This window comes from Staurois parvus, unplaced genomic scaffold (assembly GCF_062004578.1).
Source record: "Staurois parvus isolate SC_StPar_1 unplaced genomic scaffold, SC_StPar_1.0 ptg000874l, whole genome shotgun sequence".
NCBI lineage: Eukaryota > Metazoa > Chordata > Amphibia > Anura > Ranidae > Staurois > Staurois parvus.
Window position 1 is genome coordinate 167,395 of NW_028318670.1, and position 19,974 is coordinate 187,368.

General features: G+C 48.3%; 3 protein-coding genes across 4 annotated transcripts in view; all 3 read left to right on the plus strand.

Moving 5' to 3' along the window:
- The first annotated feature begins 2,279 nt into the window (after nt 1-2,279).
- Nucleotides 2,280-19,974, plus strand: part of LOC149443109 (uncharacterized) — a 73,513-nt gene continuing 55,818 nt past the window's right edge. Inside the window, 3 exon segments of the mRNA XM_089655799.1 lie at nt 2,280-3,059; nt 3,189-3,431; nt 3,434-3,586. Of these exon segments, the coding sequence (XP_089511925.1) occupies nt 2,976-3,059; nt 3,189-3,431; nt 3,434-3,586 (480 nt within the window). The 5' untranslated portion in view covers nt 2,280-2,975.
- Nucleotides 4,558-7,931, plus strand: LOC149443110 (uncharacterized). The gene has a single exon (XM_089655872.1). It carries the CDS (start codon nt 5,575-5,577, stop codon nt 7,297-7,299), a length of 1,725 nt encoding a protein of 574 aa, XP_089511998.1. The 5' UTR covers nt 4,558-5,574; the 3' UTR covers nt 7,300-7,931.
- LOC149443111 (uncharacterized) overlaps nt 12,710-19,974 on the plus strand; it is a 49,900-nt gene continuing 42,635 nt past the window's right edge. Inside the window, exons 1-5 of one of the 2 annotated variants that reach the window (XM_089655844.1) lie at nt 12,710-17,372; nt 17,489-17,685; nt 17,764-17,970; nt 18,059-18,088; nt 19,312-19,315. In XM_089655844.1, the coding sequence (XP_089511970.1) occupies nt 17,288-17,372; nt 17,489-17,685; nt 17,764-17,970; nt 18,059-18,088; nt 19,312-19,315 (523 nt within the window). In that variant the 5' untranslated portion in view covers nt 12,710-17,287. Of the gene's footprint in view, nt 17,373-17,488; nt 17,686-17,763; nt 17,971-18,058; nt 18,284-18,376; nt 18,519-19,311; nt 19,316-19,974 lie in introns of both variants that reach the window. The other variant, XM_089655843.1, reaches the window with a different exon arrangement.

A 19,974-nucleotide genomic window follows, 5' to 3' on the forward strand; every position in this document is an offset into this window, starting at 1 on the left:
GAAATCCTGATATACTGACACTTGCTCAGTATATTCAGAGCAGCAAGCTTCTGTGGGGACCTGGAACTAAACACACTCTTCAGCCAAAGCACAAGTCATAAGGAGACAATCACCAGTAATATACGGAGACAGAGTTCTCTCATCAATCAGCAGCAGGTATAGCTAATTCTGAGCAGCTTGGGCTTTCCAAGATCTGTGTCACTCTGAGAATTAGAGAGCAGGCTTTCTCATGACCATTCTGCAGAGATGAACATCAAATGCAGCAATATCAAAATCCCATTTCATCACAGAGTACTCACTGTTTCTGGATTGTCCTCTAGATAGCATTAGACAGTAGTAGAAATCCTCTCTCTTTCAGCAGCTCTAGACTTTGAGAGACACATGCACTTGAGTGGCTGTAATCCTGATTGTCAGGCAGGACAATCCTTGATTTGCACACTGTCCTCCTGCAACAATTCCTCTGCTACACACTCCCAGCCCAGCCCATGGGCTCTAGCAGCACAGAGAGTGAGACTTTACACTAGGAGCCCTTGCTCCATGCTGTCCCCTGAAAATGTCTCCTTCCCCACATGTGCTTCTTCTTCCTTTTTTCCCTCTCCCCTTTCCTTCACAGCCAATCATAAGTTCAGCTGCAACAGTGCTGCTATGGGTGGATCCTTTTCAGCTGTAGCAACAACCAATCAGAGCACAGTCCTGCTTTTCCTGTCTGTCACTCACAAAGAGGGAAAAGAAAAAAAATGATTTGCAACTGCTGTTTAAGATTTAAATCAACCAGCACATCTCTACACAGAGACTACAGTACTGGAGGGGGGGGGGCCTCAATCTATCCATTATGATACTGTACATGTCCTTCTACTATGGAGGATCTCATAATGTACAGAGTTAGGAACTGCAGAATATCAGGGGGCCATGAAGGGGCTCTGCAGCTTAAGCATGTATTTGTGAATGTGTGCAAACTAAACCCCCGTGTTTAACGTGAACTGTTAGCTAGGACAATTTGGCTGGATGCAGGCTGGCTGGTACGTTGGGCTGAGAATCAGATCCCTGCTGGACTGAGAGGTGCAGAGACTGAAGGACTTGGGGGGACCAGAGACCACATGACTGGAGGGACCAGAGACCATATAACTGGAGGGACCAGAGACCACATGACTGGAGGGACCAGAGACCACATGACTGGGGGGACCAGAGACCACATGACTGGAGGGACCAGAGACCACATGACTGGAGGAACCAGAGACCACATGACTGGGGGGACCAGAGACCACATGACTGGAGGGACCAGAGACCACATGACTGGGGAAACCAGAGACCACATGACTGGGGGGACCAGAGACCACATGGCTGGGGGGACCAGAGTCCACATGAATTGGGGGGACCAGAGACCACATGACTGGGGGGACCAGAGACCATAGGATAGGGAAGAAACTCAGATCCCCACTTGACTGAGAGACACTCGTTGAGATGTTTCTTGGGGCCGCAGTTCCTCTGAGCTCCACAAGGTGGTGATTCCACTTCTACCCAGACAGGAAGTCTCCATGTATGACAGGAAGTGATGTCAGGGACAGACAGGAAGTGATGTCAGGTATAAATGGGAAGTTGCGGGTGAGAGTTGACTTGGGAGGAAGTAGAGAGGAGACATTGCTGGAAGTGGCAGCAGAGGAGGTAATAAGGTCTTATTTTCACGTCCGTCCTCTTCCTCCACCGTCACGTCCGTCCTATTCCTCCATAGTCACGTCCGTCCTATTCCTCCATAGTCACGTCCGTCCTCTTCCTTCACCGTCACGTCCGTCCTCTTCCTTCACCGTCACGTCCGTCCTCTTCCTCCACCGTCACGCCCGTCCTCTTCCTCCACCGTCACGTCTGTCCTCTTCCTCCACCGTCACTTCCGTCCTATTCCTCCACCGTCACTTCCGTCCTATTCCTCCACCGTCACTTCCGTCCTATTCCTCCACCGTCACTTCCGTCCTATTCCTCCACCATCACGTCCGTCCTTTTCCTCCATAGTCACGTCCGTCCTATTCCTCCATAGTCACGTCCGTCCTCTTCCTTCACCGTCACGTCCGTCCTATTCCTCCATAGTCACGTCCGTCCTCTTCCTTCACCGTCACGTCCGTCCTCTTCCTTCACCGTCACGTCCGTCCTCTTCCTTCACCGTCACGTCCGTCCTCATCCTCCACCGTCACGCCCGTCCTCTTCCTCCACCGTCACGTCTGTCCTCTTCCTCCACCGTCACTTCCGTCCTCTTCCTCCACCGTCACTTCCGTCCTATTCCTCCACCGTCACTTCCGTCCTATTCCTCCACCGTCACTTCCGTCCTATTCCTCCACCGTCACTTCCGTCCTATTCCTCCACCGTCACTTCCGTCCTATTCCTCCACCGTCACGTCCGTCCTATTCCTCCACAGTCACGCCCGTCCTCTTCCTCCACCATCACGTCCGTCCTCTTCCTCCACCGTCACTGTGACGTCTTTTATCTCCAGCAGATGATGATACAGACATATATAGTGTGGGAACCCAGATTAACCCCTTCAGGGGCAGAACATTCCCCCACTTCTGGGGTCGGAACATTCTCCTCATTGTGGAGATGTCACCTTTCCCACCAATCACCTTCTCACCTCCTCAGTCTATACTGACCCATTATATCACTTGTATTAGTGGCGGGGGATGGGGTATTTAGACAGAGAATATTTATTGTCTTTCTTTGTTGGTGGATCAAGAACTACGGACCTTACATAGAAAAAGAGCTTTGTGACCCATCGAGCTAAACGAATATTGACTCCCGGATCACAAACCACAGCAAACCCTAAACTGAATGTTCCTCTGTGTGTAATCCCACTGGGGGCCATTCTTCCATTATAGAGACCCTCATATTATCCCCCCTCCCCCCCATCCTAATATTGTACAACCAGTACAGTCCGGATCATTCTCTGTTATCAATTATTGGTCTACAGGAAACTTGTATAGATCACATGACCAATGAGGATGGAGGAGGACCGGAGTCACATGAGTGAGAGGATACTAAACCTCACCCTGGAGATCATCTACCTGCTGACCGGAGAGGTGAGGAGGATTCTGGGAGGTCACATGACATCACTCTGATCTAGTCTGGCCAATAGACCATGTTCTTCTTGTAGACATGTAGATGATGTCAGATGATTGATATCGGTTTCTCTTTCTCCTGATCTGTAGGATTATGTTGTAGTGAAGAAGTTTAGTGGGGAGCCAATCTCAGGAGGATGGAGCAGGACCCAGAGCCCCACCATGGTGCCTCCCCCTCATTCTCCGATACCTGAGAGGAACAAAGAGCAGAAGATCCTGGAACTGACGACCATGATGGTCCAACTGCTGACAGGAGAGGTGAGCGGTGCCGGGAATTCTGGGACATTCTCCAGTAACAGACAAGGGATGTGTCTGGATGGTGACTGTATCATTGTGTGTGTCAGGTTCCTATAAGGTGTCAGGGTGTCACTGTCTATTTCTCCATGGAGGAGTGGGAGTATTTAGAAGGACACAAGTACCTCTACAAGGACGTCATGATGGACAATCAGCCGCCCCTCACATCACCGGGTAAGAGGAGACTTTATTGGAAAGGAGAGAGCAGTACGGAGGATCCACCTAGATCCCCCATCATCTGATAAACACATAGAAACAATGGATTCAGTCAGTGTGTGTGTTTCCTACAGATGGATCCAATCATGGGAACCCACCAGGGAGATGTTCCCATCCTCTGTATTCCCAGGATTCCACACAGGAAGGTCACACCATCCCTCACCATCATCAGGTAGATGGATCCAGTCATGGGAACCCACCAGAGAGATGTCCCCGTCCTCTGTATTCCCGGGATTCCACACAGGAAGGTCACACCATCCCTCACCATCATCAGGTAGATGGATCCAGTCATGGGAACCCACCAGAGAGATGTCCCCGTCCTTTGTATTCCCGGGACTCCACACAGGAAGGTCACACCATCCCTCACCATCGTCAGGTAGAGGAGGAACAATCACTGATAGTATCATTAGGATCTGTACATTTTCTGCATTGTTACCATTGATGTCATTTTTATTATATATTCAGAGTGGAAACCTGAGAGATTCTACAGTTGAGGTTAAGGAAGAGATAAAAGAGGAGGAGGATGAGGATGGGGTGATGGAGGAGTCAGAGATTCCAGAAGGACACAAAGATCTGTACCAGGACACCATGGTGGAGTCATCCATCTACAGGAACCCACCAGAGAGATGTCCCCGTCCTCTGTATTCCCGGGATTCCACACAGGAAGGTCACACCGTCCTTCACAAGGACCAGGTAGGTAGGATAGATCATCTAGAACATGAAAGTGACTCATGTAGATGATGTGTGGACCCTACAGGATGGTATTTTCTCTCCTTCTCTTGGTTTAGGGTAAAGATCTGGCAGATATAAAAGTTGAGGTGAAATCAGAAGAAGAAGAGGCGTATGTGAGGGATGATCAGCAGTCTATGGAGGAGGATGGAATAACGGGGACATTTATAGAGGAGGACACTCCTACAGAGATCAGCACAGGTAGGTCATGAAGTATATGTCGGGGGCACAATAGAACACACCTTCTGCTTAAAGTACTATTTATCTGGCTGTGAGGCTGAACCCCTGGCCTGAGTACCTCAGTCACTGACCTGGGAAAGGCGTGTAAAGTTCAAGAGGAGGGAGGGAATTGTGAATTTTTTTAGTATGAATTTTGAGCTGCATTCATCATGAATTGCTCTCTTCCCACTGATATACAGAGCTCAGACTTTACCGCGTCTATAGGAAGGTGACCGCATTCTCAGAGGATAGGAACCATCAATGACAAAATGTAACCCAATCATGGTGGCCTTCAATGTCAGTCCAGGCTTCATCTTGGTCAGGCTCTGGTGGGGCTCGGCCTCGTTACTAAAAGATTAAGCGAAGAAAGTTGGAGGGGTGAAAACTCTCGCCTTATAATCCCCTCCACTCCTGTAAAGATGTTCTCATTGGTCCCCTCACTTCTTTCACCCCTATAAAGATGGTTCTCATTGGTCCCCTCACTTCTTTCACCCCTATAAAGATGGTTCTCATTGGTCCCCTCACTTATTTCACCCCTATAAAGATGGTTCTCATTGGTCCCCTCACTTCTTTCACTCCTATAGAGGCGGTTCTCATTGGTCCCCTCACTTCTTTGACCCATATAGAGACGCTTCTCATTGGTCCCCTCACTTCTTTCACTCCTATCAAGATGGTTCTCATTGGTCCCCTCACTTCTTTCACTCCTATCAAGATGGTTCTCATTGGTACCCTCACTTCTTTCACTCCTATAAAGATGCTTCTCATTGGTCCCCTCACTTCTTTCACTCCTATAGAGACGGTTCTCATTGGTCCCCTCACTTCTTTCACTCCTATAGAGATGGTTCTCATTGGTCCCCTCACTCTCTGACAAGGTCAATGAATATAGAAGTGAACTGCTTGGAGGTCAGGAGGAACCATTTATGATCCTCAGTAACAAACTCAATTTTGGTTTAGGGGAACCAATCAGCTCCTGTCTAGTAATCCTCTTTGTCTTTGTATTTTAGTCCATGGCCGGGAGATGAGGAAAACCTCCAAGGATTGTCTCACTTTGTTTCCAGACTGGAAAGTAGAAGATGAGGACATCACACATTATAGTCCAGGAGAAAACCCGGCTCCCTCCAATGTCCATCCGGCACCACCCATTGTAGATGGACCATCGGATTCCTCATATCCTGAGGAACCTCAGACTGTGTGGGACCGGGACAGCCTTCCAACAGGGAAGAGGTTCTCCTGTACTGAGTGCGGGAAATGTTTCCATTCTAAATCTGATCTCAATAGGCATAAAAGATCTCACACGGGGGAGAAGCCGTATTCCTGCCATGAGTGCGGGAAATGTTTCCATTCTAAAGCCAGTCTTAATGTGCATAAAAGATCCCACAGCGGGGAGAAGCCGTATTCCTGTAATGAGTGCGGGAAATGTTTCCCAGTGAAATCGGCTCTTGTCAGACATCTGAGATCCCACACGGGAGAGAAGCTGTACTCCTGTACAGAGTGTGGGAAATGTTTTGCGTGGCAAACCCAACTGATGAGGCATCAAATGATTCATGGAAACAAGAATTCGTATTCCTGTTCTGAGTGCCGGAAATGTTTTATCAATAAATCGGGTTTAAGTAGACATCAGTTATCTCACAGACAGGAGAAGTCATTTTCCTGTCCTGTGTGCGGGAAATGTTGTTCACGCAAAGCAACGCTTGTCAGACATCTAACGGTTCACACAGAAGAGAAGCCTTATCCCTGCCCCGAGTGCGGGAAATGTTACCCATATAAATCGGCACTGGTCAGACATCTAACCTCCCACACGGGGGAGAAGCCGTTCTCCTGTAACGAGTGTGAGAAATGTTTCCCAGTGAAATCAGCTCTTGTCAGACATCTGAGATCCCACACGGGAGAGAAACCATACTCCTGCACAGAGTGTGGGAAATGTTTTGCTTGGCATACCCAACTTATGAGGCATCAAATGATTCATGCAAACAAGATTTCCTATTCCTGTCCTGAGTGCGGGAAATGTTTCCCAATGAAATCAGACCTTGTCAGACATCAGAGGTCTCACACAGAAGAGAAGCCCTATTCCTGCCCTGAGTGCGGGAAAAGTTTTTCACGTAAGTCATATCTTTCTGCACATCAGACATGTCACACGGGGGAGAAGCGATATTCCTGTCCTGAGTGCGGGAAATGTTTCTTTGGTAAATCAAATCTCGATGCACACCAGAGGTCTCATACAGGAGAAAAGCCGTACTCGTGCCCTGAGTGCGGGAAATGTTATTCGCTGAAATCAACACTTGTCACACATTTAAAATATCACACGGGGGATAAGCCATATTCCTGTCCTGAGTGCGGGAAATGTTATCCACGGAAATCAGAACTTGTCGCACACCAAAGATATCACACGGGGGAGAAGCCGTATTCCTGTCCTACGTGCGGGCAATGTTATCTGCTGAAATCGGCCCTTGTCAGACATCAGAGGTCTCACACAGGGGAGAAGCCGTATCCTTGCCCTGAGTGCGGGAAATGTTTTTATGAGAAGTCCTATCTTGCTAGACATCAGAGATTTCACTCAGCGGTAAAGCCATATCCCTGCAGCGAGTGCAGGAAATGTTTTGTAAATAAATCGGATCTCGCTAAACACCAGAGATGCCACACGGGAGAGAAGCCGTATACATGCCCCACGTGCGGGAAAAGTTTTTCAGAACAATCCAGTCTTGCCAAGCATCAGAGAAACCACACTGCTGTTGAGACAGGTTAGAGACCTGAGTGCGGGAAATGTCTCAAAAACGGAATGATATTTTGCAGCCTCTTAGAGATCTCGCAATGTGGCTGAGAACCTGGATACACGTCATGTACAAAAAAAAAATCCTCAAAAGAAAATCACCAAAGACATCAAGGTTCTATCTGACCTACTCTGCTAGGAGGGAGGGGGCATACCATTTCTGTTTAGGTCCCTCCTGCGATTTAGTCTGATCTCCCCTGCTCTTCATAGAGAGAAATCCCGATGAAAGAGGTGCAAGAGAACTTCTGGAGGAATGAAGGATAGGAAAGGATCTGGGGGTCCTAGGACTATCAGCGTGCATTACAAAGGGGACGACCTCCGGAGATGAAACTACTACTTTACACAACTCTGCTTCAGTTGTATCTGCTGTGCAGTGTTGGTCACCAATCCTCAGGAAGGAGGTACTGGAACTGGAGAGAGTCCAGAGAAGGGCGACAAATCTAATAAGGGGGATGGAGGAGCTCAGTTATGGGGGATGGAGAACCTCTGTTATGGGAGATGGAGGAGCTCAGTTATTGGGGATGGAGAGCCTTTGTTATGAGGGATGGAGGACCTCAGTTATGGGGGATGGAGAGCCTCTGTTATGGGGGATGGAGGAGCTCAGTTATGGGGGAGCTCAGTTATGGGGGATGGGGGAGCTCAGTTATAGGGGATGGAGAACCTCCGTTATGGGGGATGGAGGAGCTCAGTTATATCAGATGGAGAACCTCAGTTATGAGGGCTGAAGTAGCTCAGTTCTGTAGGATGGAGGACCTCCGTTCTGGGGGATGAAGAACCTAGGGTCTGGGGAATGGAGGACCTTGGTTATGAGGGATGTTGGACCTTGGTTATGAGGGATGTTGGACCTCGGTTATGGGGGATGGAGGAGCTCAGTTACGTGGGATGGAGGAGCTCAGTTATGTGGGATGGAGAACCTCAATTATGATGGATAGAGGAGTTCAGTTATGGGGGATGGAGGACCTCTGTTATATCAGATGGAGAACCTCAGTGATGAGGGATGAAGTAGCTCAGTTCTGTAGGATGGAGGTCCTCGGTTATGAGGGATGTTGGACCTCGGTTATGGGGGATGGAGGAGCTCAGTTATGTGGGATGGAGGACCTCTGTTATGGGGGATAGAGGACCTCAGTTATATCAGATGGAGAACCTCAGTGATGGGGGATGAAGTAGCTCAGTTCTGTAGGATGGAGGACCTCGGTTATGAGGGATGTTGGACCTCAGTTATGGGGGATGGAGAACCTCAATTATGAGGGATGGACGAGTTCAGTTATGGGAGATGGAGGACCTCAGTTATATCAGATGGAGAACCTCAGTGATGAGGGATGAAGTAGCTCAGTTCTGTAGGATGGAGGACCTCCGTTCTGTAGGATGGAGGACCTCGGTTATGAGGGATGGAGGAGCTCAGTTATGGGGGATGGAGGACCGCAGTTATGAGGGATGGAGAACTTTGGTTATGGGGGATGAAGGACTGCAGTTATGTGGGATGAGAATGGAGAACCTCAGTTATTGAGGATGGAGGACCTCGGTTATGTGGGATGGACAACCTCTTTTATGTGGGAGGGAGGAACTCCGTTATGAGGGATGGAGGGCTGCAGTTATGTGGGATGAGAATGGAGAACCTCAGTTATTGAGGATGGAGGACCTCGGTTATGTGGGATGGACAACCTCTTTTATGTGGGAGGGAGGAACTCCGTTATGAGGGATGGAGGGCTGCAGTTATGTGGGATGGAAGACCTCAGTTATGTGGGATGGAAGACCTCAGTTATGGGGGATGGAGGACCTCAGTTATATGGGATAGAGGACCTCAGTTATATCAGATGGAGAATCTCAGTGATGAGGGATGAAGTAGCTCAGTTCTGTAGGATGGAGGACCTCGGTTATGAGGGATGGAGGACCTCGGTTATGAGGGATGGAGGACCTCGGTTATGAGGGATGGAGGACCTCGGTTATGAGGGATGGAGGACCTCGGTTATGGGGGATGGAGGAGCTCGGTTATGTGGGATGGAGAACCTCAATTATGAGGGATAGACAAGTTCAGTTATGGGGGATGGAGGACCTCAGTTATATCAGATGGAGAATCTCAGTGATGAGGGATGAAGTAGCTCAGTTCTGTAGGATGGAGGACTTCGGTTATGAGTGATGGAGGAGTTCAGTTATGGGGGATGGAGGAGTTCAGTTATGGGGGATGGAGGAGCTCAGTTATGTGGGATGGAGAACATCGGTTATGGGGGATGGAGGACCGCAGTTATGAGGGATGGAGAACTTCGGTTATGTGGGATGGAGGACCGCAGTTATGAGGGATGGAGAACTTCGGTTATGTGGGATGGAGGACTGCAGTTATGAGGGATGAAGTAGCTCAGTTATGAGGATGGAGAACCTCAGTTATGAGGAGGGAGAACCTCAGTTATTGAGGATTGAGAACCTCGGTTATGTGGGATGGAGAACCTCTTTTATGTGGATGGAAGACCTCAGTTATGTGGGATGGATGACGTCAGTTCTAGGGGATGGAGGACCTAGGGTCTGGGGGATGGAGGACCTCGGTCATGGGGGATGGAGGAGTTCAGTTATGGAGGACCTCAGGTATGGGAGATGGAGGACCTCAAGTATAGGGGATGGAGGACCAAGGGTATAGGGGATGGAGGACCTCAGCTATCAGGAAAGGCTACACACATTAAGCTAATTTTCCATAGACAGAAGACACTTAAGAGGAGATATGATCATAATATACAAATATGTTAATGGTGATTCTAGCTGAGGGAGGAAACTATTCAGTCTCGGGTTGCTCAAGAAGACACGGGGGCCACTCAAAGAAATTGGATGAGAAGCAGTTTAATCTTAAATTGGGTAGGGGGTGCTTTACTGTTAGAACAGTAAGGATGTGGAACTTCCTTCCACAGTTGGTGGTGTCAGTGGGAAGTGTCGATAATTTCACAGAACGTTTAGACTTTCATTGGATGGGAATTGGTAGTGACATAATCCCACACACACATTGACACAGCTTGAACTGGATGGACTGGTGTCCTCCTTACCAACCATGTAAGATATTGCTGGTGGATGAATGAATGATAAAATATATGATATTCTTTGTAAGTTGATTATTAAAAGTCCACCTTCAGATCCGTATATGTCGATGTCTTTTCTTGTCAGTCCATAAATCCTTCCACACATAGTGCCTCAGCCCATCACAATCTCCGGCACATCTAACATAGAGAAACTCCCCTCCATGTTTTCTATGTCCCGTGTCCCTCTAAACAAGAGGATCAGCATGAATACAAACAGCCCAGTCTTGGGAAGAGCCAAGCCATGTTTCTGGAACACCAACTAAATGATGTTTTTTTTCCCTAAAGCAATATTATTAACTGGTTGGATGGTTTTTAATTGCATATGTTATGTTAGTAGGGACATATTTTTTTTATGGCTGAGCTTATGTGGCCATTTCCATTTGTGGAGGAATTTGTCAAATCCTCAAAACCCAAACTTAAAATTGAACCCTTTTGAAGAATTTGGGGGAGCAATCTTGAAACTAGATTTTGTCCATTGTCCAAAAAGAGCACGGGGAGCTGGGCCATCTTGGACTCCATGGGACTGTGCTGGGATATTGGCCCCACTGGTTGTCACTATGGTCCCCCCACCTTCTGCTGAGCACTTTTTATCCCCCACCCCTTGCTGGACATTTTTATTCTTCTCCAACCCTCTGCTGGGCAATATTGTTTCCCCTGCTAAGCCCTATCATTCCCCACCACCTACCCCTGGGCAGTATTGTTCCCCCACTCCTTCCCTCTCAGCATCAATGTTGCCCCCTCACCCCCATTGATCATCACGTGCACTCTTGATGCCAGGTGTCTTCTCCATCCAAAGGTGTCCCTCTCTCTCAGGTTCAAAAGTCGGGAGTTATGTTAACAGTGCTGGAGAACTGGAATAACAGAGGAGATACAGAGGCCCCGGACATGGAGCTTAGCTTTTCTTCGTGTGTAAGCTGATGCTGGTTCTTATGGAACAACTGCGCAGGAGACACAGAGTGGGGGGTGGACCTACTGAAGTGGGAACCACCCTACTTGAGGAGAATAGGTGAATGGAAGAAACCAAGCAACAAATGACCGATTAGGAGTCCGTGAATCCTTACTACAACCAGTAGAATACACAAAACCCAACATATTTCAGGGGCTAACGTTCCCCCACCAAAGACTAGTGGGCCCAGAATGAAGGACTGATGGGACACAGAATGAAGGACTGGTGGAGGAGGCACAGACTGAAGGACTGATGGGACACAGAATGAAGGACTGGTGGAGGGGGCACAGACTGAAGGACTGGTGGCACACAGAATGAAGGACTGGTGGTGGTGGGGACACAGAATGAAGGACTGATGGGACACAGAATGAAGGACTGGTGGAGGGGGCACAGACTGAAGGACTGGTGGGACACAGAATGAAGGACTGGTGGTGGCGGGGGGACACAGAATGAAGGACTGGTTTGGGGAACACAGAATAAAGAACTAGTGGGAGGACACAGACCACAGCACTGGAGGGGGGGTACAGAGGCCACAGAACTAGGATGTATAGAAACTGTAGGACTGGGGAAGAAACACAGATCCCTGCAGGACTGAAAGATAAAGAAACCTCATGGCTGGGGGGATAGGAGACCACAGGACTGGAGAGGGGAACAAACACCACAAGACTGGGGGGGGGGGTGCCATTGTGCTATATGCTGGGTGGCTGAGTGTCCAGGGGTGAGCTCCCTTCAGGCTTACCTGCCCTCAAGTTAGGAACTGCAGAATATCGGGGGGCCATGAAGGGGCTCTGTAGCTTACGCATGTATTTGCAAATGTGTGCAAACTAAACCCCCGATTTTAACGTGAACTGTTAGCCAGGACAATTCAGTTGGTTGCAGGCTGGTCGGTACATTGAGCTGAGAATCAGATCCCTGCTGGACTGAGAGGTGCAGAGACTGCAGGTCTTGGGGGAACAGAGACCACATGACTGGGGGGACCAGAGACAACATGACTGGAGGGACCAGAGACCACATGATTGGGGGGGACCAGAGACCACATGACTGGGGGGACCAGAGACAACATGACTGGAGGGACCAGAGAACATAGGATGTGGAAGAAACTCAGATCCCCTCTTGACTGAGAGGTGCAGAGACCACATGACTGGGCGGGCGGGACCAGAGACCACATGACTGGGGGGAACAGAGACCACATGACTGGGGGGAACAGAGACCAAAGGATGGGGAAGAAACTCAGATCCCCGCTTGACTGAGAGGTACTCGCTGAGATGTTTCTAGGGGCTGCAGTTCCTCTGAGCTCCACAAGGTGGTGATCCCACTTCTACCCAGACAGGAAGTCTCTATTGAAGACAGGAAGTGATGTCAGGTTTAAATGGGAAGTTGCGGGTGAGAGGTGAGTCTGAAGGAAGTAGAGAGGAGACATTGCTGGAAGTGGCAGCAGAGGAGGTAAGAAGATCTGATTTTATATTTACACCCAGTAACCCCCCCGTCATGTCCGTCCTCTTCCTCCACCGTCACGTCTGTCCTCTTCCTCCATCGTCGCGCCCGTCCTCTTCCTCCATCGTCGCACCCGTCCTCTTCCTTCATCGTCGCGCCCGTCCTCTTCCTTCATCGTCGCGCCCGTCCTCTTCCTTCATCATCGCGCCCGTCCTCTTCCTCCGTTGTCAAGTCCATCCTCTTCCTCCACCGTCACGCCCGTCCTCTTCCTCCACCGTCACGCCCGTCCTCTTCCTCCACCGTCACGCCCGTCCTCTCCTTCCACCGTCACGCCCGTCCTCTCCTTCCACCGTCACGCCCGTCCTCTCCTTCCACCGTCACGTCCGTCCTCTCCTTCCACCGTCACGTCCGTCCTCTCCTTCCACCGTCACGTCCGTCCTCTTCCTCCATCATGTCCGTCCTCTTCCTTCATAGTCACAGTGACGTCTTTTATCTCCAACAGATGATGATACACACATATATAGTGTGGGAACCCAGATTAACCCCTTCAGGGGCAGAACATTCCCCCACTTCCGGGGCCGGAACATTCTCTTCATTTTGGTGATGAGTCATCTTTCCCACCAATTATGACTCATCAGTCCATCCCTTCTGAGAGGACCACCCTCCTTCCTCTGGGGGGCTCTTCTCCCTAATGATGGCCATACTGGATTAGATTTTCTTTTGGACGTTAGTAGAACAATCGTTCCTCAGAACTTTCTTGCTTGCCACCATCGAGTCAGCTCATTTCATTTGAAAGTGATTTTAGTCCAGACACACTATTGGAATGGAATCCCAGATGATATGTGCAGAAAACCACACCCACAGTTAGAATTTTCTTCATTTGAGAAAAAAAAAACCTTCCATCTTGCTCCTTCGGATTTTCTCATTAGTATGGTGGACAGCGATTGTTGATTTTACTCCACTAGAGAATTGAACAAAAATTCCAAAAATGAAAACTTTCAGGGGCTGGAAAACAAAGTTTTGGAATTTGCCTCCAACCAGCTTCATGCTCTCCAATGTGCCTCTCTCCCTGCAGAGCTTCTTGTTGCTCTTCATCCGCTTTACTCTCAGGAGGTCATCTCATCTGCTGGATGAGGAACGCTATCACCTCTTGATCCCAAGCTGAATGGAGGATTCTGGCCTATTCTGGATCTGAAGCTTCTCTTAAACCTGCGGGTTCAAGAGTTCAACATGGAAGTGACTAGGTTGGTCATTGCCTCCCTCTTTCCGTGTGAATATTTTGTCCTCGGTAGATGTTTGGCAAATTCTCTTTCTTCCTCTTCACAAACTTTTTCTGCATTTTGCAGTAGGAGAACACATTACCAATTGGTCACTCTTCCCTTTAGCCTGTCTTTGGCCCCCCAAGTTTTCACCACAGCATTACCAATTGGTCACTCTTCCCTTTAGCCTGTCTATGGCCCCCCAAGTTTTCACCACAGCATTACCAATTGGTCGCTCTTCCCTTTAGCCTGTCTGTGCCCCCCCAAGTTTTCACCACAGCATTACCAATCGGTCGCTCTTCCCTTTAGCCTGTCTGTGCCCCCCCAAGTTTTCACCACAGCATTACCAATCGGTCGCTCTTCCCTTTAGCCTTTCTGTGGCCCCCCAAGTTTTCAGCACAGCATTACCAATTGGTCGCTCTTTCCTTTAGCCTGTCTGTGCCCCCCCAAGTTTTCACCACAGCATTACCAATTGATCGCTCTTCCCTTTAGCCTGTCTATGGCCCCCCCCCATGTTTTCACTACAGCATTACCAATTGGTCAATTTTCCCTTTAGCCTGTCTATGGCCCCCCCAAGTTTTCACCACCGCATTACCACTTGGTCGCTCTTCTCTTTAGCCTGTCTATGGCCCCCCAAGTTTTCACCACAGTATTACCAATTGGTCGCTCTTCTCTTTAGCCTGTCTATGGCCCCCCAAGTTTTCACCACAGCATTACCAATTGGTCGCTCTTCCCTTTAGCCTGTCTATGGCCCCCCAAGTTTTCACCACAGCATTACCAATTGGTCGCTCTTCCCTTTAGCCTGTCTATGGCCCCCTAAGTTTTCACCACAGCATTACCAATTGGTCGCTCTTCTCTTTAGCCTGTCTATGGCCCCCCAAGTTTTCACCACAGCATTACCAATTGGTCGCTCTTCCCTTTAGCCTGTCTATGGCTCCCCAATTTTTCACCACAGCATTACCAATTGGTCACTCTTCCCTTTAGCCTGTCTATGGCCCCCCCCCCCCATGTTTTCACCACAGCATTACCAATTGGTCACTCTTCCCTTTAGCCTGTCTATGGCCCCCCAAGTTTTCACCACAGCATTACCAATTCGGTCACTCTTCTCTTTAGCCTGTCTATGGCCCCCCAAGTTTTCACCACAGCATTACCAATTCGGTCATTCTTCTCTTTAGCCTGTTTATGGCCCCCCAAGTTTTCACCACAGCATTACCAATTGGTCACTCTTCCCTTTAGCCTGTCTATGGCCCCCCCAAGTTTTCACCACAGCATTACAAATTGGTCACTCTTCCCTTTAGCCTGTCTATGGCCCCCTAAGATTTCACCAAGGTGTGTCCCCAGTCCTAGCTCTGCTCCATTCCCAGGGAATATATGTTGTGGGTAACCCTGGCAATCTCTTGCTAAAGGATCAATACTTTCTATACTTTGGCCAATGTCCAGTGGAGAGTGGACAGTCTGCCAAGGTTCGGTTGTATCTCCTCAGGACAAACGTCTGTCTGTCTGCTCTCTTGATAGCGACCTTTGGGTAACACTTAGATTTTTACCTGTATGAGGGTCTTGGGCCTAATGGTATCCTCCTGCTAGGCAAGGCATTATGAACAGTTTCACTCTAGATCATTGTATCTTAATATTCAGCATGGGGCAAATAATCTTGGTCCCTGGACCACCCCATGTGTCTGACCTGCATGGTGAATTTCCAACGTGGTGCTAGAGTCAGTGAAACATTTTTGCCCAAAGATGTGAAAAGATGTCAGCCTTTCAGGCTGTGGAGGAGTCCTAGGTACCCTCCTAGTGCAGAGGACTTGGTCATCCCCTACCCCATCCTAGAATTAAGGGCGATTTGGTTGTCCATTCTATGCTGATCCCCTCAGCTGCGAGGTCATCAGATGAGAATCCAGTCAGACGATGCCATGGCCTACATCAACCATCATGGAGGCACCAGAAGGCATATTGCTTAATGGGGAAGCAGACTTGATCCTGTAGTACTGCACATTCCTGGCCTTTTTGCAGTCCACATCCCAGGCATGGAAATTTGAAAGGTGGACTTCTTTCATTGTCAGATTGGGTGCCTCACCTGAGGGTATTCCAAGCCCTTTGTTACAGGTTGGGGACATATGATGTGGATCTTCTGGCGTCCAGATTCAACAACAAACTGGATATGCTTGTTGCAAGGTCCAGGGACTCTTGGGTCTGCGCAGTGTACTCTTTTCTGACTGTGAAATCAGTTTCACCTGATCTATGCTTGTCTGCCTATCCAGATCCCCCCTAGTTTGCGTTCTAGGATCGAGATGGAGAGCATTCTGGTGATTTTCATGCTACTGAATTGGCCCACAAGAATTTAGTACTCGGATGTACTCACTCCTGAAATACTATCCATGAGCCTCTCCAGAGCTTCTAGACATTCTATCCCAAGAGCCAGACCTTGGTCGCTGGAATTAGCAGCATGTCTGTTGAAGCTCAAGTCTAAGAGACCGAGCCCCATAGGATTTGGTCATCCCTACCCTTTTGAAGGCTAGTATGTTGTCACTTTGCAAAAGTCTACCATTGCATCTGAAAAGCCTATTTTGCTTGGTGCATGACTAGGAAATTTCATCCTAAGATGTTCTCCAAGGGACACATCCTGTCGTTTCTCCAGTCTGGTCCAGATCAGCCTCTGTCCTTGAGTGATATCAAAGGTCTCCGCGAGACCTTAATCTGGTTCTTCAGGCCCTTTGAACCTATTAGGAAAGTTCCTACTACCGAACTCACAAGGTGGCCTTTCTCATTGCTGTTGCCTCCATACAGAGGGTCCCTAGCAACCTTAGCCCGTAAAAGGCCTTTCCTAGTGTTACACAAGGACAGGGTTGTCCTAAGGACTAAAACGGGTTTCTCTTTAAGGTATTTTCCTATTTCCATCTCAGCCAAGACATAGTTTTTCCCTCCTTTATGTTCTACTCTGAAACATCCCAGAAAAAATTCTGTCCACAGTCTTGATGTAGTATGCATTGTGAGACTCGTCTACAGTCCTTTTTGAACGTTTGTATTCCATCCTTCCCAAGGGTTCCTCGCTTCCCACCATTGCTGGGTGGATTACAAAAGTCATCATTCTGAGCTTATGGTCTAAATAATTGGGTTCCTCCATTCCCTGTTAGGGTGCACTCTACCATATCTGTTAGGGATCTTAACTAGCATCTTAGTATCGTGATAATCTTGTATCTGGATGGTGACTCTATCATTGTGTGTGTCAGGTTCCTATAAGGTGTCAGGGTGTCACTGTCTATTTCTCCATGGAGGAGTGGGAGTATTTAGAAGGACACAAGGACCTCTACAAGGACGTCATGATGGACAATCAGCCACCCCTCACATCACCGGGTAAGAGGAGACTTTATTGGAAAGGAGAGAGCAGTACGGAGGCTCCACCTAGATCCCCCATCATCTGATAAACACATAGAAACAATGGATTCAGTCAGTGTGTGTGTTTCCTACAGGTGGATCCAGTCATGGGAACCCACCAGGGAGATGTCCCCGTCCTCTGTATTCCTGGGATTCCACACAGGAAGGTCACACCATCCCTCACCATCATCAGGTAGATGGATCCAGTCATGGGAACCCACCAGAGAGTTGTCCCCGTCCTCTCTATTCCCGGGATTCCACACAGAAAGGTTGTGACCCTCACCATCATCAGGTAGATGATTGACAATTATTGGTAGTTATGATTTATAAACAAGCATGTTTGTTACAATAAATGTTTTTTCATGTACAGAGGAGAAACCTCGAAAATTATAACATTGTTGTTAAAGAAGAGTACAAAGAGCAGGATGAGGAGTATGGAGTGATGGAGGAGTTTTCAGAAGGACACAAGGATATGATGGAGCCACCTAATACCAGGAACCCACCAGAGAGATGTCCCCATCCTCTGTATTCCCGGGATTCCACACAGGAAGGTCACACCATCCCTCATCATCATCAGGTAGATGAGGAACAATCACTGATAGTATCATTAGGATCTGTACATTATCTGCATTGTTACCATTGATGTCATTTTATTATATATTCAGAGTGGAAACCTGAGAGATTTTAAAGTTGAGGTTAAAGAAGAGATAAAAGAGGAGGAGGATGAGAATGGGGTGATGGAGGAGTCAATGATTCCAAAAGAACACAAAGATCTGTACCAGAACATCATGGTGGAGCCATCCAGCTACAGGAACCCACCAGAGAGATGTCCCCGTCCTCTGTATTCTCAGGATTCCACACAGGAAGGTCACACCATCCCTCACCATCAGGTAGGTGGAACAGAGCATCTAGAAGATAAGTGACTCATGGAGATGATCTATGGACCTTCCAAGATGTTGTTTTCTCTCATTCTCCTGATTTAGGGTGAAGATCTGATAGATATTAAAGTTGAGGTGAAATCAGAAGAAGAAGAGGCGTATGTGAGGGATGATCAGCAGTCTATGGAGGAGGCTGGAATAACGGGGACATTTATAGAGGAGGACACTCCTACAGAGATCAGCACAGGTGGGCCATTAACAATGAATACATTCCTCTGTTCATACTGATCACTGATTGGCTTAGAGTAGGGCAGGGCCTAAGCAATATCAACCTGTAATAATCTGGTAATGCCTACTTAATTTAGTCATTACAAAGTATTTTGAGGGTATTCCATATATCTGCAGTATATGCAGCGAGGGTACTCGAGGTCTGTTTATCCATGCTGCACTCAATATTCAGCACAGGTTCCCAAAATTAAAGGGGCAACAGGATAAGCTACACATTCCCCCCACTAAAAAATCTTTGGTCCCCAAAGAAACAGAATTTTTAGTTACAAATTACCTCTAGTAATCTTAGCATCTGTATGGAACCAAGTAACTGTTTCTAGCATAACTTTGTTACTCTAACCTAACTAGCAAGCAATATTTTGGCCCACCATGGTCTGTCAGGTATAGGGTAGGGGTTCTCACCCACTGGTACAGTGGCTTAGCACACAGCGGTGATGGCCTTTTCAGAACTGTTTCCCCATCCGCTGGTAACAAAACTTCTCTCTCAAACATTAGCATGTAAAGCAAATACCCTGCCACAATATGCTTTCTACATGGAAGACTGCTGAGATGTGTCTATTCCGGTGTGAGTGTCCCCAACATGTTCACAAGGATATGATTGAACTGCTCAGACTGTGGGTCTCTATCATGTATCTACCATTTGAGACTGAGATAATAACATGGCTTCCTCCTACACCTTTGGTCTAGACACCCTTCGCATGTACTTGGGAAATGAGAGGACACAGAGTGGAAGAGGTGCCAGGAGTCTGGAGGCACGTTTGGCCATGGCATGCATGTGCAGACCAATGGAAAAGCAACCCTGTTGTCCACAAGCATGGTCTGGATGGGCTGTAGTTTATAGCCAAGGAGACAGCAGGCAGGGTAAGAGGCAGAGTTGAGCACAAGGGATTAGCTGAGAGGACACCAGAAGGTTAGTAGAAGTAAGTTGTAGTCAAGGTCTAACTGATGTCAACTTGGGATTCAGCAGTGACAAGCCATGGTCAGAGGCCTAGTTCGGGTTGAACCAAGGAGACAGCAGGCAGACTGTAGTTTTATAGCCAAGGAGACAGCAGGCAGGGTAAGAGGCAAAGTTGAGCACAAAAGAAAAGTTGAGATGACACCAGAAGGTTAGCAGAAGTAAGCTGTAGTCAAGGTCTAACTGATGTCAACTTGGGATTCAGCAGTGACAAGCTATGGTCAGAGGCCTAGCTCAAGTTGAACCAAGGGGACAGCAGGCAGGGACAGCAGACAGACCTGTAGTTTATAGCCAAGGAGACAGCAGGCAGGATAAGGGGCAGTGTTAAGTACAAGGGACAAGCTGAGATGACACCAGAAGGTTAGTAGAAGTAAGCTGTAGTCAAGGTCTAACTGATGTCAACTTTCAGATTCAGCAGTGACAAGCCATGGTCAGAGGCCTAGCTCGGGTTGAACCAAGG

Coding starts and splice junctions, on each gene's coding strand:
- LOC149443110 (XM_089655872.1), top strand. CDS start 5,575: ATGAGGAAAACCTCCAAGGATTGTCTCACTTTGTTTCCAGACTGGAAA.